The sequence below is a fragment of the Coregonus lavaretus genome (assembly GCF_964263955.1).
Source record: "Coregonus lavaretus genome assembly, chromosome: 15".
In the NCBI taxonomy this organism is placed as follows: Eukaryota; Metazoa; Chordata; class Actinopteri; order Salmoniformes; family Salmonidae; genus Coregonus; species Coregonus lavaretus.
The window spans coordinates 45,297,507-45,315,023 of record NC_140002.1 but is presented as its reverse complement, the minus strand read 5'-3'; the positions used below and the strand labels follow the sequence as shown (position 1 = coordinate 45,315,023).

The 17,517-nt window shown below is 44.0% G+C and overlaps 1 protein-coding gene across 1 annotated transcript in view; it reads right to left on the bottom strand.

The window, feature by feature from the left end:
• Positions 1-556: 556 nt before the first annotated feature.
• Positions 557-17,517, bottom strand: part of LOC311143067 (transcription elongation factor SPT6) — a 60,327-nt gene continuing 43,366 nt past the window's right edge. Inside the window, exons 34-38 of the mRNA XM_084178878.1 lie at positions 14,595-14,707; positions 13,761-13,838; positions 13,425-13,612; positions 12,836-13,110; positions 557-2,707 (exon numbers count right to left, since the gene is read on the bottom strand). Coding sequence (XP_084035004.1) covers positions 2,518-2,707; positions 12,836-13,110; positions 13,425-13,612; positions 13,761-13,838; positions 14,595-14,707 — 844 coding nt within the window. The 3' untranslated portion in view covers positions 557-2,517. The remainder of the gene's footprint in view (positions 2,708-12,835; positions 13,111-13,424; positions 13,613-13,760; positions 13,839-14,594; positions 14,708-17,517) is intronic.

The following is a 17,517-nucleotide window of genomic DNA, read 5'->3' as shown; positions in this document are numbered from 1 at the left end:
TGTTAGAGCCGATTTGGGCATATTTTGTATAAAAGACTGAACATACTGAGCTCCATGTACATTTGTGTAAATATATTAAATATTAATGTATATGATGAAATATTAGGTACGTACCTTTATGATTTATTTACCGGATTGAGATATATTCATTTGTTATTAGTGTAACTCAGTTTTTGGCCCCCCCTCTTGCCCATTCATTGTACTGTGTTAATTGTGTTAGTATAAAGGCAGGAAGTTGGGCCTTCAGGGGGAGGAGTCCTTGCTAGATGCGGGAGCGGTATAGTTTTTTGACCATATAGACATACAGAAATACAGACAGACAGGTCATATTATATGATGTATTTGCATTTCAAGTAATCTCTGCTTTAAGTTGATTGGAGAATACCTTTTTGTTAGATAAGAAGAATAAACATTTTTGTTGCACTATATCCCTGGATCTCATTGAATGTTTGGCCGTTTGGAAACGTTGAGTGTGGACTGTATGCGTCCGAAACAACCCCGCTTCAGGCTAGGGCAGTGGCTATGGTAAAGAGGAAAGGAAGCCACTACAGTATCCATTACCATGTTTACCAGTAGTGATGTCCCGCATAAGGACATTGACATTGTAAAGTACAACATCTTCAGGTGGAGGGGTGGCTACAGTTGAAGTCGGAAGTTTACATACACCTTAGCCAAATACATTTAATCCTAGTAAAAATTCCCTGTCTTAGGTCAGTTAGGATCACCACTTTATTTTAAGAATGTGAAATGTCAGAATAATAGTAGAGAGAATGATTTATTTCAGCTTTTATTTATTTCATCACATTCCCAGTGGGTCAGAAGTTCACATACACTCAAGTAGTATTTGGTAGTATTGCCTTTAAATTGTTTAACTTAGGTCAAACATTTCGGGTAGCCTTCCACAAGCTTCCCACAATAAGTTGGGTGAATTTTGGCCCATTCCTCCTGACAGAGCTGGTGTAACTGAGTCAGGTTTGTAGGCATCCTTGCTCGCACACACTTTTTCAGTTCTGCCCACACATCTTCTATAGGGTTGAGGTCAGGGCTTTGTGATGGCCACTCCAATAACTTGACTTTGTTGTCCTTAAGCCATTTTGCCACAACTTTGGAAGTATGCTTGGGGTCATTGTCCATTTGGAAGACCCATTTGCGACCAAGCTTTAACTTCCTGATGTCTTGAGATGTTGCTTCAATATATCCACATCATTTTCCTTCCTCATGATGCCATCAATTTTGTGAAGTGCACCAGTCCCTCCTGCAGAAAAGCACCCCACAGCATGATGCTGCCACCCCCGTTCTTCACGGTTGGGATGGTGTTCTTTAGCTTGCAAGCATCCCCCTTTTTCCTCCAAACATAACGATGGTCATTATGGCCAAACAGTTCTATTTTTGTTTAATCAGACCAGAGGACATTTCTCCAAAAAGTATGATCTTTGTCCCCATGTGCAGTTGCAAACCGTAGTCTGGTTTTTTTATGGTGGTTTTGGAGCAGTGGCTTCTTCCTTGCTGAGCAGCCTTTCAGGTTATGTTGATATAGGACTCGTTTTGCTGTGGATATAGATACTTTTGTACCCGTTTCCTCCAGCATTGTCACAAGGTCCTTTGCTGTTGTTCTGGGATTGATTTGCACTTTTTGCACCAAAGTGCGTTAATCTCTAGGAGACAGAACGCGTCTCCTTCCTGAGCGGTATGACGGCTGCGTGGTCCCATGGTGTTTATACTTGCGCACCGACTTGCCAAAACTATAGTTTGTTAACAAGAAATGTGTGGAGTGGTTGAAAAACGAGTTTTAATGACTCCAACCTAAGTGTATGTAGACTTCCGACTTCAACTGTAGCCACCCCTCCACCTGAAGATGTTGTACTTTACAACAAATCAACTCTTGTGGCATCATGTTCTCTAAATATCACTATCCCCAAATGTTTTTAGCTTTTGGTTATAGATGTCGCCATAAGCAAAAATACGCATTTATCTGTTGTGGGGATTTACCCCACTGGGGATGATTTGCTTGATCCTTTCTTGCTGCAGCTTTCTGCTCCCCTAATTGTGGAATCATTGACATGTTTAAGCTTGGTTAGAATACGAAACACAGGAACAAAGCCTACTAGCTCTCTCTTTGGTCCTCCAAAGAGAGATATACTTGTAAACCATGTGACTCTCTGCCTGACAGTGTTAATATCCTTACTAAATAAAATACTGGATGATGTGGCTGGCAAAAAAGAGGGAGGAAAGAGAGAGGGATAGACTGAAGAAGAGAAGAGATGTGCCGGGAGAAAAACTAGATACACAGTAGCTAGACACAGATTCCAATGGGACACAAGAAGTGGGTAAGGAGGGTTAGCTAGTGGGCTAGGAGGAGAAGAAAGTAAGGAGGCTCTGAATCTGAATGGCATGGTTCCAGTTTGAGGGGGCAAGCAGGTGTGCAGATGGATGGATGAGTTGATGAGAGCGATTGGTATATTCGGAAGGGTGGGATACAGTCTCCCCCCCCCCCCCCGCCCCCGCCCCCGCCCTGTCCTATCGGTCCTTCTCGTCCAGGAGGGGTGTGGCGTCTCCAGCAATGGACATGGGGGTGCTCTCGATCATGGGGCTGGGGGAAGGCCGTGGGGTCATCCTGGGGGTCTTCTGCTTCTTCCTCTCTGCCTCCTTCTCCTGGAGCCACTGCTCCGCCATCTTGCCCCAGTCCACCGCCGTGCTGCCGCTCGACCTGCAGGGGGAGACAGAGAGCAGAAGGTGGGGTTGGGTACAGGGCAGCTTGGATGTTGTAGTCTTTTAGAGGGCTGGGTTAGGTACAGGGCAGATGGTTAACGACGTCGACGTGCAAGTAGTTTTAGAACGGTTTACGACATGGTATACGAATGTAAAATGTGGTCCTGGCGATGCGCTATAGGAAGATAAAAATGTTGTGCCGGTAATATTGGTCAGATCTTTTGACCTGGTTGAGCTAGAAACAAGCCAGTTTCGCTGTAGTAATGGTGCAACCATGACTCTAACGAATCTGCAATCGCTTGTTTCTCTAGGGAACTTGTAAACAATGGTACAGCAAAGCCTTATCATTAGTACAACATGATGTGTGAGATATTTTTTTTTCATAGTCGCACAGTGCTCCCAAAATAAAACTCCTGGTCGCACATCTAAATATTTTGTCGCACTTTAGAGCCCTGGTTACATTTCAACATGCAAAGTTTGGACCTTCTTGATATCTGGGTGCATGACATGAGCCGGGATATTTTGGTTCTCACAGAGACTTGGCTAAATGTTTCGATCCCGCATAAGGACATTGACATAATTGGCTAATTACAACATCTTCAGGTGTGACAGACCAAAAAACGGGGGAGGGGTGGCTATATATTTGAAATCAACTCTTGTGGCATCATGTTCTCTAAATATCACTATCCCCAAATGTTTTTAGCTTTTGGTTATAGATGTCGCCATAAGCGAAAATACGCATTTATCGGTTGTGGGGATTTACCCCACTGGGGATGATTTACTTGATCCTTTCTTGCTGCTGCTTTCTGCTCCCCTAATTGTGGAATCATTTACACATTTTTAAACTGAAAATTATCTTGGGTGCTATCCCTAGGGTCTGGAGGCATGTGCCCCCTCTCCACAAAGGTGGTGACCGCTCTGACATGAATAATTACAGCCTGATCTCTATACTGTCTTGTCTATCGAACATTTTTTAATCTTTCATCAACACTCAGATTAGATATTTTCTAGCTTCAAATGGGTCCATCCTTTCTAGCTTCAAATGTGTCCATCGGTATGGTTTCAGGCCAGGTCATAGCACTATATCTGCTGCTTCTTTGGTGATAAATTACATTGTAAATTGCATGGACAAAAGGCAGCATTGTGCTGCCCTTTTCATAGACCTATTGATGGCTTTCGACACTGTTGACCATTCCTTATTAATTCGTAGACTATCTTCAATTGGCCTGGGTCAGGCTGCCTGCAATTGGTTTGAAAACTACCTGACAGACAGGACAATGTGTTTCTTCTGATGGTGTTGTCAGGTTTCCTTGATATTACTAAAGGTGTCCCCGAAGAGTAGAATTTGGGCCCTGTACTTTTTACTATCTATATAAACAATATTAGTTTGTAAGAAATTGTATGCGGACGATACTGTTGTGTATTCTGTTGCCCCTTCTGTTGACAAGGATCTTTCAGAACTACAATCTGGCTTTTTTGCTTTGCAAAAAGCCTTTGAACTGAAATTGGTACTTAATGCAGGTAAAACTAAGTACAGTGGGGAAAAAAAGTATTTAGTCAGCCACCAATTGTGCAAGTTCTCCCACTTAAAAAGATGAGAGAGGCCTGTAATTTTCATCATAGGTACACGTCAACTATGACAGACAAAATGAGAAAAAAAATCCAGAAAATCACATTGTAGGATTTTTTATGAATTTATTTGCAAATTATGGTGGAAAATAAGTATTTGGTCAATAACAAAAGTTTCTCAATACTTTGTTATATACCCTTTGTTGGCAATGACACAGGTCAAACGTTTTCTGTAAGTCTTCACAAGGTTTTCACACACTGTTGCTGGTATTTTGGCCCATTCCTCCATAAAGATCTCCTCTAGAGCAGTGATGTTTTGGGGCTGTCGCTGGGCAACACAGACTTTCAACTCCCTCCAAAGATTTTCTATGGGGTTGAGATCAGGAGACTGGCTAGGCCACTCCAGGACCTTGAAATGCTTCTTACGAAGCCACTCCTTCATTGCCCGGGCGGTGTGTTTGGGATCATTGTCATGCTGAAAGACCCAGCCACGTTTCATCTTCAATGCCCTTGCTGATGGAAGGAGGTTTTCACTCATAATCTCACGATACATGGCCCCATTCATTCGTTCCTTTACACGGATCAGTCGTCCTGGTCCCTTTGCAGAAAAACAGCCCCAAAGCATGATGTTTCCACCCCCATACTTCACAGTAGGTATGGTGTTCTTTGGATGCAACTCAGCATTCTTTGTCCTCCAAACACGACGAGTTGAGTTTTTACCAAAAAGTTATATTTTGGTTTCATCTGACCATATGACATTTTCCCAATCCTCTTCTGGATGCACTCTAGCAAACTTCAGACGGGCCTGGACATGTACTGGCTTAAGCAGGGGGACACGTCTAGCACTGCAGGATTTGAGTCCCTGGCGGCGTAGTGTGTTACTGATGGTAGGCTTTGTTACTTTGGTCCCAGCTCTCTGCAGGTCATTCACTAGGTCCCCCCGTGTGGTTCTGGGATTTCTGCTCACCGTTCTTGTGATCATTTTGACCCCACGGGGTGAGATCTTGCGTGGAGCCCCAGATCGAGGGAGATTATCAGTGGTCTTGTATGTCTTCCATTTCCTAATAATTGCTCCCACAGTTGATTTCTTCAAACCAAGCTGCTTACCTATTGCAGATTCAGTCTTCCCAGCCTGGTGCAGGTCTACAATTTTGTTTCTGGTGTCCTTTGACAGCTCTTTGGTCTTGGCCATAGTGGAGTTTGGAGTGTGACTGTTTGAGGTTGTGGACAGGTGTCTTTTATACTGATAACAAGTTCAAACAGGTGCCATTAATACAGGTAACGAGTGGAGGACAGAGGAGCCTCTTAAAGAAGAAGTTACAGGTCTGTGAGAGCCAGAAATCTTGCTTGTTTGTAGGTGACCAAATACTTATTTTCCACCATAATTTGCAAATAAATTCATTAAAAATCCTACAATGTGATTTTCTGGATTTTTTTTCCTAAATTTGTCTGTCATAGTTGACGTGTGCCTATGATGAAAATTACAGGCCTCTCTCATCTTTTTAAGTGGGAGAACTTGCACAAATAGTGGCTGACTAAATACTTTTTTTTCCCCACTGTATATGTTATTTTCCAAAAACGGTGGATGGTGTCTACATTGACTGTGTCCCCGCTTCTAAACTCAGCAAAAAAAAGAAACGTCCTCTCACTGTCAACTGCGTTTATTTTTCAACAATTCAACAACTGAGACATAAACTGAACAAGTTCCACAGACATGTGACTAACATAAATTGAATAATGTGTCCCTGAACAAAGGTGGGGTCAAAATCAAAAGTAACAGTCAGTATCTGGTGTGGCCACCAGCTGCATTAAGTACTGCAGTGCATCTCCTCCTCATGGACTGCACCAGATTTGCCCGTCCTTATTGTGAGATGTTACCCCACTCTTCCACCAAGGCACCTGCAAGTTCCCAGACATTTCTCCCTCACCCTCCGATCCAACAGGTCCCAGACGTGATCAATGAGATTGAGATCCGGGCTCTTCGCTGGCCATGGCAGAACACTGACATTCCTGTCTTGCAGGAAATCACGCACAGAACGAGCAGTATGGCTGGTGGCATTGTCATGCTGGAGGGTCATGTCAGGATGAGCCTGCAGGAAGGGTACCACATGAGGGAGGAGGATGTCTTCCCTGTAATGCACAGCGTTGAGATTGCCTGCAATGACAACAAGCTCAGTCCGATGATGCTGTGACACACCGCCCCAGACTATGACGGACCCTCCACCTCCAAATCGATCCTGCTTCAGAGTACAGGCCTCGGTGTAATGCTCATTCCTTCGACGATAAACGCAAATCCGACCATCAACCCTGGTGAGACAAAACCGCGACTTGTCAGTGAAGAGCACTTTTTGCCAGTCCTGTCTGGTCCAGCGACGGTGGGTTTGTGCCCATAGGCGACGTTGTTGCCGGTGATGTCTGGTGAGGGCCTACCTTAAAACAGGCCTACAAGCCCTCAGTCCAGCCTCTCTCAGCCTATTGCGGACAGTCTGAGCACTGATGGAGGGATTGTGCGTTCCTGGTGTAACTCGGGCAGTTGTTGCCATCCTGTACCTGTCCCGCAGGTGTGATGTACGGATGTACCGATCCTGTGCAGGTGTTGTTACACGTGGTCTGCCACTGCGAGGACGATCAGCTGTCCGTCCTGTCTCACTGTAGCACGGTCTTTGGCGTCTCACAGTACAGACATTGCAATTTATTGCCCTGGCCACATCTGCACTCCTCATGCCTCCTTGCAGCATGCCTAAGGCACGTTCACACAGATGAGCAGGGACCCTGGGCATCTTTCTTTTGGTGTTTTTCAGTCAGTAGAAAGGCCTCTTTAGTGTCCTAAGTTTTCATAACTGTGACCTTAATTGCCTACCGTCTGTAAGCTGTTAATCTTAACGACCATTCCACAGGTGCATGTTCATTAATTGTTTATGGTTCATTGAACAAGCATGGGAAACAGTGTTTTGGATTTTTACGAATTATCTTTGAAAGACAGGGTCCTGAAAAAGGGACGTTTATTTTTTTGCTGAGTTTATATATCTGGGTATCTGGATTTACGAAAAGCCCTCTTTCAAAAAGCATATTGATGAGTTAGTTAACCTGTTAAACTCGACCAAGTACCGGGTCCATCGACATTGGGGGATAGAATGTGACATATCAGAAAAATAGAATGTGACATATCTTTTAAAAGCTACAGTCCTTGTCTTTTTGGAAATCAAACTCAAATCTTGCTGCTGGCAATGTCATACAAATCTCTCCCCCCTTCCATAAAGGCCATAAATCATGTGCTACGGTCATATTCAGAGTATGCAATGTAGGTCAAGTCGCAGCCGGCCGTGACCGGGAGACTCATGGGCGGCGCACAATTGGCCCAGCGTCGTCCAGGGTAGGGGAGGGAATGGCCGGCAGGGATGTAGCTCAGTTGATAGAGCATGGCGTTTGCAATGCCAGGGTTGTGGGTTCGATTCCCACGGGGGGCCAGTATAAAAAAAAATATATATATATATGTATTCACTAACTGTAAGTCGCTCTGGATAAGAGCGTCTGCTAAATGACTAAAATGTAAATGTAAAATGTCATTGTAAAGCAATGCATTTCTTTCTCTATCTACATTACCTTGTATGCATCCTCCACATGCGCCGTTGATCTAGCTCAGTGTTTCCCAACCCTGGTCCTCGAGTACCCCCAACCAATGTTCCCTTAAATTGTTTCCCGGCACTGAGCAAATGTCAGGTCTGCGGAGCGCAAACTTGAACATTTTGTGCTCTTGCTGGAAGTTAGCTATACAGTGCCTTGCAAAAGTATTCATCCCCATTGGCGTTTTTCCTATTTTGTTGCATTACAACCTGTAATTTCAATGGATTTTTATTTGGATTTCATGTAATGGACATACACAAAATAGTTCAAATTGGTGAAGTGAAATGAAAAAAAATTACTTGTTTCAAAACAATTATACAAAATAAAGAACGGAAAAGTAGTGCGTGCATATGTATTCACCCACTTTGCTATGAAGCCCCTAAATAAGATCTGGTGCAACCAATTACCTTTAGAAGTCACATAATTAGTTAAATAAAGTCCACCTGTGTGCAATCTAAGTGTCACATGATCTGTCACATGATCTCTGTATATATACACCTGTTCTGAAAGGCCCCAGAGTCTGCAACACCACTAAGCAAGGGGCACCACCAAGCAAGCGGAACCATGAAGACCAAGGAGCTCTCCAAACAGCTCAGGGACAAAGTTGTGGAGAAGTACAGATCTGGGTTGGGTTATAAAAAAATATTCAAAACTTTGAACATCCCATGGAGCACCATTAAATCCATTATTAAAAAATGGAAAGAATATGGCACCACAACAAACCTGCCAAGAGAGGGTCGCCCACCAAAACTCACAGACCAGGCAAGGAGAGCATTAATCAGAGAGGCAACAACGAGACCAAAGATAACCCTGAAGGAACTGCAAAGCTCCACAGCGGAGATTGAAGTATTCGTCCTTACGACCACTTTAAGCCATACACTACACAGAGCTGGGCTTTACGGAAGAGTGGCCAGAAAAAAGCCATTGCTTAAAGAAAAAAATAAGCAGAAACGTTTGGTGTTCGCCAAAAGCCATGTGGGAGACTCCCCAAACATATGGAAGAAGGTACTCTGGTCAGATGAGACTAAAATTGAGCTTTTTGGCCATCAAGGAAAACGCTATGTCTGGCGCAAACCCAACACCTCTCATCACCCCGAGTACACCATCCCCACAGTGAAGCATGGTGGTGGCAACATCATACTGTGGGGATGTTTTTCATTGGCAGGGACTGGGAAACTGGTCAGAATTTAAGGAATGATGGATGGCGCTAAATACAGGGAAATTCTTGAGGGAAACCGGTTTCATTCTTCCAGAGATTTGAGACTGGGACGGAGGTTCACCTTCCAGCAGGACAATGACCCTAAGCATACTGCTAAAGCAACACTCGAGTGGTTTAAGGGGAAACATTTAAATGTCTTGGAATGGCCTAGTCAAAGCCCAGACCTCAATCCAATTGAGAATCTGTGGTATGACTTAAAGACTGCTGTACACCAGCGGAACCCATCCAACTTGAAGGAGCTGGAGCAGTTGAATACTTCCGCAAGCCACTGTAACTGAGCTACTAACTTACTAACTAGCAAAGAATATGAACAAATGTGCTCTGATTGGTTATGGCGCACCGGTCTGTGTAGAGTACGGGCCTGAGTCCTGCCTGTCATTGCAATAAAATCCTACTCCAATGCGCTCTGCCTACAAGAAAATCTCTTGCAGTTAGTTTTGCATTCTAAGTATTGCATAGTTAGTTTTGTTTCGGTATGTTACATTGAAAGTGGCTAATATTGCGATGATTTGAGCACAATTCCCACAGTAGAGCGGAACGTTGAGTGTTAACTAAAGGGGAAAACTCTAGAAAGTTGAGTGAAGTTCAATCTCGTGCTTCTCTGCGTGGGCTGATATTAATTCTGTGGCAGTCCGAGAGGAGCTGAATGCAGGCCATGGCCATGCAGCTTAGAGGGAACATTGCCCCCAACAGCACACATTTGTATTGTAACCCTGGACAAGCACACCTGATTCAACTTGTCAGCTAATCATCAAGCCCTCAATGAGTTGAATGAGGTGTGTTTGTCAAGGACTACAACAAAACTGTTTACTGTTGGGGGTACTCGAGGACCAGCGTTGGGAAACACTGATCTAGCTTATTGTTTACAATAGGAAAAGTGAATAGGAAAAGAAGATTGAAGTTTCCTATCTTGTGTCTTATTAATGTAAAGCCTGATTGCTTAGGTCATTTTAAGATGTCAGGCTTGAAAATCCGTTCAGACATTTTGGCACAGTGATTCACTACCCAAACCAGACATAACTGGTTTCAAGTGGCCAAGAGACGTCATGTGATCTTCTACTGCTATGTAGTGGAAGAACTGGGAATCAGACAGGAGATATACATTGCATTCGGAAAGTATTCAGACCCCTTGCCTTTTTCCACATTTTGTTACGTTACAGCCTTATTCTAAAATTGATTAAATAAATGTTTTCCCTCATCAATCTACTCAAAAAACAGTTTTTTTGAAATGTTTGCAAAGTATTGCTATGAGACTAAATTTTGCGCAGGTGCACCCTGTTTCCATTGATCATCCTTGAGATGTTTCTACATCTTGATTAGAGTCCACCTGTGGTATATTAAATTGATTGGACATGATTTGGAAAGGCACACACCTGTCTATATAAGGTCCCACAGTTGACAGTGCATGTCAGAGCAAAAACCAAGTCTCGAGGACGAAGGAATTGTCCGTAGAGCTCCGAGACAGGATTGTGTCGAGGCACAGAGCTGGGGAAGAGTACCAAAAAATGTCTGCAGCATTGAACGTCCCCAAGAACACAGTGGCCTCCATCATTCTTAAATGGAAGAAGTTTGCAACCACCAAGACTCTTTCTAGAGCTGGCCGCCCGGCCAAACTGAGCAATCGGGGGAGAAGGGCCTTGGTCAGGGAGGTGACCAAGAACCCGATGGTCACTCTGACAGAGTTCCTCTGTGGAGATGGGAAAACCTTCCAGAAGGACAACCATCTCTGCAGCACTCCACCAATCAGGCTTTTATGGTAAAGTGGCCAGACGGAAGCCACTCCTCAGTAAAAGGCACATGACAGCCCGCTTGGAGTTTGCCAAAAGGCACCTAAAGGACTCTCAGACCATGAGAAACAAGATTCTCTGGTGTGATGAAACCAAGACTGAACTCTTTGGCCTGAATGCCAAGCGTCAAGTCTGGAGGAAACCTGGCACCATCCCTACGGTGAAGCATGGTAGTGGCAGCATCATGCTGTGGGGATGTTTTTCAGCGGCAGGGACTGGGAGACTAGTAGGGATCGAGGGAAAGATGAACGGAGCAAAGTACAGAGAGATCCTTGATGAAAACCTGCTCCAGAACGCTCAGGACCTCAAACTGGGGCAAAGGTTCACCTTCCAACAGGACAACGACCCTAAGCACACAGCCAAGACAACGCAGGAGTGGCTTCGGGACAAGTCTCTGAATGTCCTTGAGTGGTCCAGCCAGAGCCCGGACTTGAACCCGATCGAACATCTCTGGAGAGACCTGAAAATAGCTGTGCAGCAACGCTCCCCATCCAACCTGACAGAGCTTGAGAGGATCTGCAGAGAAGAATGTGTGCCAAGCTTGTAGCGTCATACCAAAGAAGACTTGAGGCTGTAATCGCTACCAAAGGTGCGTAAACAAAGTACTGAGTCTGAATACTTATGTAAATGTCATATTTCCGTTTGTTTTTTTTGATACATTTGCAACATTTTCAAAAAAACAGTTTTTTCTTTGTCAATGAGGTATTTTGTGTAGATTGATGAGGGAAAAAACAACAATTTAATCAATTTTAGAATAAGGCTGTAACGTAACAAAACGTGGAAAAGGTCAAGGGGTCAGAATACTTTCCGAATGCAATGTATATCTCCTGTCTGATTCCCAGTTCTTCCACTACATTGCAGAACATCACATAACGTCTCCAAAGCGCTTGACGTCTCCACTGCATGTACATTAATGGATAGGTAGAGACTTCAGTTTTCTCCTCATATGTATATCATTCCTGTAAGACATAAAATGAAGGCATGGCATGTTGGCACAAGCCCTGCGCTTTTGAAATGGCTGTGTTCCTATAGGAATTTGCGCATGTTTAGAACGCCACCATTCGGTGAATGATCAGATTGTTTGGAACAGTAACTGGTGACATTTTATTTCAAACCTAGACTTTCAAATCTCTTAGTCTCCAACATGGGGACAATTGGGGGGAACCTCTTGCACAAACTTCTGCCATACCTTATTTAATTGTTAACCTACAGGCGTGCGAGCTACCAGACCCGGTCTCAGACAAACGAGCGTCTGCTAAATGACTAAAATTGTTAAAAACAATTATAATGGCTAACTCTGGAGATCCCTTCGGTCTCCACTGAGTTAGGTAGATCTGCGTTTAGTTTTTTTTACACCTTACTTGTGGAATGATCTCCAAAACTCTCTGAAGTTGGATGTTTTGGTGCTGCTAGGGCAATTCAGATGTCCTTTTTACTGAGGAATGTTTGTTTTTCATGATTGTGTTTTGCAAGTTACTTTTCTGAAATTGCTTGTAAATATTATATGTTTTTATTGTGTTGGAATTGTAAATATTGTGAATTTGTATGATTGTGTACATGCAGGGCTCCCTTTGGCCTTGGTCTCAATTAGATATTGAAATAAAGAAAAAAAAAAAAAAAAGGGGGGGGGAAAAGTATTATAGAAGGCTGGGTTAGGTACAGGGCAGTCTGGATGTTGTAGGCTTTCCAGTTTGGATGTTGTAGTCTTTTAGATGGCTAGGTTAGGTACAGGGCAGCTTCGATGGTGCAGTGTTATCAGGGCTATCTAGCTCTTTGTCACAAGAAGGGGGTGCAAAACTCCAAACATTGAGGCTGGGGGCACATCCTTTGGAATTTGGCTTAGAACACTATTTAAACTCCATCTTATACACACACGTCCACACATCCAGCTAAACCACACACACACACACTCCCCATCTCTACTTACTTAGGCTTCTGCGGCGTGCGTCCTCTGGAAGAGGTGGAGGAGGAGGAAGGTGTGTTGGATGAGTGTCCATGTTGACTGCTGCTGCTGCTGCTGCTGTGGCCATGCCCATGGCTGCTCTGTGTGTGACCATGGCTGCTGTGGGTGTGTCCGTGGGAGGACAAGGGGGTGGAGGAGGGGTACTGGGGCGTACCCATGGTCTGCTGGCTGGGGGTGGTGTACGAGTAGCTGGGGGTCATCATGGGCGTCGCCATCGGCTGCTGGGGCGTTGCAAATACCTGCAAATCAATCGGTAATTCAATCAGTCAGTCCGTCAATCAATCAACTGATTTGTGGCAAACATCAGTAAAAGAAAGAGAACATTCCATTTTTAATATTTCACTATTCACTTTTCATCTCTCCAATGTGATTATGGTCTATGTTTGATGATCTTTCTGCCACAGCAAGCTTCCTTAGCGTCACTCAGGTGGGTGCTACACACTGGCAGTGGTTGAGGTGAGTTACCTTAATTATACCCCAATATAATAGAAAAGCGATTGGACCATTGGGAAAGCGATTAGTGCTATAAACCCAAAACATAAAAAGCACTCACGTGATAGGCTGAGGAGCTGCCTCCCCCACCCCCGCTGCTGCCCCCGGTGTAACCGTATTGGCTGGAGCCCCACTGGGCGGGCGTGGTGTTTGCGTTCTGGCCCTGGCCCTGCCCTGTCACCGCGGCGATGGCACTGAACATCTGAGAGGTCATGTTGCGCGGGAGAGCGTTGACCGCTCGCGTCAGGTCTGAAAGACAGAGAGAGAAAGAGAGATACGTAGGGGGGAGGGCAGGAAGGAGGGAGAAAGACAACAGTCAGAAATACTGTAACTCTATAGGGTATCTGTTTGGATAGAACACAAAAAAAAATCAAAATTGCTGGTGTGTGTGACTGACCTGCGATGTTGATGTTAGCTGGTGTAGCGTTGACAGACGCAGGTGTCCGTGTTCGACTACTACTGCTGGGGGTGATGCCTGGGGGGGGGGGGGGGGGGGGTACAAAAAACACAGTTACACAGAGACAGAAATACAACCAATACAATCCAAAATAGCACAAAGTAGGGATGGGCGTTTGAAATAGTGTCACTATTCGAATAGTATCATGAAATTGTTTTTAACCTGAGCCTAACCTGTGCGAGGGAGAGACTGTGTGTGAGAGCATCTTGCATCTGGGCGGATACCCACAAGTTACCCACGGTTGACCCTCAAAAAAATTAATCTGCTGGCGGGTGGAATGAAAATATTCTTCAACCCGCAGGTCGGCTCACGATTCAGAACAATTATATTGCGTGTCAGAAAACTTTGAAATCAAGATAATTTTTTTGCAAACCCAGGAGCTTGTTGTGTTGCGAATTCCATTCTGTGAGTGGTGAGGCAGACATATAGGCTACCAGCCACGCACGCAGTGGATCAGGGAACTGTCCATTATTTGTGTGGTGCTGAAACTTATGTGAACTGAATGCCTAATGGGCTTTTTTGCGTTTTACTGCCCCTTGTGTACTAAAACGGTACTACCGTAAATCCCATGATGAGAGAAGGACGGTAGGACAATATGAACATCTGGATTCCGCTCAACCCTAGCACTTACAATGGTATTTTATTTTGTTTAAAACCCCTTGAGATGGGAAAACATGACAGAATGTTAACATTCCGTGAAATTATTTTTATTTATTTATTTAAATCAAGTTACACTACCCAAAACGTACTCTATTCGTGGAACGACCCTCATACCTGGTACCGGTTCCTGGAAGTGGTCTTTGAACCAGCGGAACAGTCCGTTAACGGTGGGGAACATCTGGGAGCGGTAGCGGAACCCGTCAGGACTGATGGTCACAAACTCAACACTGCAGACACGGAGAGGAGGACAACAGGACAGATTCAGATACAACACATCACCTCACTCAGAACAGTCAGCTGCTCCGAACTGGAATGGTTAAAGGTAAAAGGTTTAGAGTTTAGGGTGTCCAATCAAAAACGCATATTTTTTGACCAATGGGTAAAATAATGTTAAAAGTGTAGATAATCCTCTAAGAAAACCAATGGTCCAAACCTCATGTCTCTATCACAATCCGTTCAAAAGTTGGAGTTTTACCGTTGTACGACGCCCAAAATTAGGGTGACTAAATCAACGGAGGCCAGAGAAAAAAAGTGAATAAACATAAGAAAAATTGCACTGCATCAAGCCTACTTGACAGGCTGAATGAAGGCTACCTGACAGGTCCACTTTCCTCCTGAACTTGTCATCTTTCTTGTCGAATCCGCAGGACATAAAACAATACAGAGTTAAGATAGATTTTAAGACATGACATGAAGTATTTTTATATTTTAGTATATGCTTTTCATATTAATGCAAAATTCCTGTTATTTTTTCAAGATTTCTCACAAAACAAGCATATCTCTATGAAATGTCAATGGAGCACTGACCGTACCACAAGCTTTTTATTTTCAAAGCCTTTTACATTTAATTCAGTTTGTGTCATGTTAATTTGGCTTTTTACGACCCACAGAAACAACTTTGCAGATTACCACCACAACATCTAAAATCCTCAAAAGTCGTTGCGAGAAAGCACACCGCTCTGTCAACAAAGCTCAGTGCTTATTATCGGATGTATTAGGTTGCAAAATCGGACTTTTTGGGGAGGGTTGTGTGTGTTTTTTTTATTGGGCACAGGGGAAGGTAGTGCGTTTTCCCCCTGGTTTACATTCACTCTTTTGCAGGTTTTACTATATCATTTCTGCCATCCAAGCCACATTTCCTCATCTGCTTTCAATCGCCTCTCCTCAGGGGCGCAACTTTGGTTTTAAAAGTGAGAGGGACATAACCTGGCAGTGGGTCTGGAGGACCTTCCTCTGAATTTTTTGGCCATCTAAAGCTCATTTCCTGCATTTCTACTAGGGCTGTCCCCGACAACAACAACCAATCGATTGGTCTACATTTTTTAACGTTTATTTTTCCATATATAGACAGACCCTACAGTGAGGGAAAAAAGTATTTGATCCCCTGCTGATTTTGTATGTTTGCCCACTGACAAAGAAATGATCAGTCTATAATTTTAATGGTAGGTTTATTTGAACAGTGAGAGATAGAATAACAACAAAAAAATCCAGAAAAAACACATGTCAAAAATGTTATAAATTGATTTGCATTTTAATGAGGGAAATAAGTATTTGACCCCTCTGCAAAACATGACTTAGTACTTGGTGGCAAAACCCTTGTTGGCAATCACAGAGGTCAGACATTTCTTGTAGTTGGCCACCAGGTTTGCACACATCTCAGGAGGGATTTTGTCCCACTCCTCTTTGCAGATCTTCTCCAAGTCTTTAAGGTTTCGAGGCTGACGTTTGGCAACTCAAACCTTCAGCTCCCTCCACAGATTTTCTATGGGATTAAGGTCTGGAGACTGGCTAGGCCACTCCAGGACCTTAATGTGCCTCTTCTTGAGCCACTCCTTTGTTGCCTTGGCCGTGTGTTTTGGGTCATTGTCATGCTGGAATACCCATCCACGACCCATTTTCAATGCCCTGGCTGAGGGAACTTGGCCCGTCCATCGTCCCTTTGATGCGGTGAAGTTGTCCTGTCCCCTTAGCAGAAAAACACCCCCAAAGCATAATGTTTCCACCTCCATGTTTGACGGTGGGGATGGTGTTCTTGGGGTCATAGACAGCATTCCTCCTCCTCCAAACACGGCGAGTTGAGTTGATGCCAAAGAGCTCCATTTTAGTCTCATCTGACCACAACACTTTCACCCAGTTCTCCTCTGAATCATTCAGATGTTCATTGGCAAACTTCAGACGGCCATGTACAGTGGGGAAAAAATGTATTTAGTCAGCCACCAATTGTGCAAGTTCTCCCACTTAAAAAGATGAGAGAGGCCTGTAATTTTCATCATAGGTACACGTCAACTATGACAGGCAAAATGAGAAAAAAATTCCAGAAAATCACATTGTAGGATTTTTAATGAATTTATTTGCAAATTATGGTGGAAAATAAGTATTTGGTCAATAACAAAAGTTTCTCAATACTTTGTTATATACCCTTTGTTGGCAATGACACAGGTCAAACGTTTTCTGTAAGTCTTCACAAGGTTTTCACACACTGTTGCTGGTATTTTGGCCCATTCCTCCATGCAGATCTCCTCTAGAGCAGTGATGTTTTGGGGCTGTCGCTGGGCAACACGGACTTTCAACTCCCTCCAAAGATTTTCTATGGGGTTGAGATCTGGAGACTGGCTAGGCCACTCCAGGACCTTGAAATGCTTCTTACGAAGCCACTCCTTCGTTGCCCGGGCGGTGTGTTTGGGATCATTGTCATGCTGAAAGACCCAGCCACGTTTCATCTTCAATGCCCTTGCTGATGGAAGGAGGTTTTCACTCAAAATCTCACGATACATGGCCCCATTCATTCTTTCCTTTACACAGATCAGTCGTCCTGGTCCCTTTGCAGAAAAACAGCCCCAAAGCATGATGTTTCCACCCCCATGCTTCACAGTAGGTATGGTGTTCTTTGGATGCAACTCAGCATTCTTTGTCCTCCAAACACGACGAGTTGAGTTTTTACCAAAAAGTTCTATTTTGGTTTCATCTGACCATATGACATTCTCCCAATCCTCTTCTGGATCATCCAAATGCACTCTAGCAAACTTCAGACGGGCCT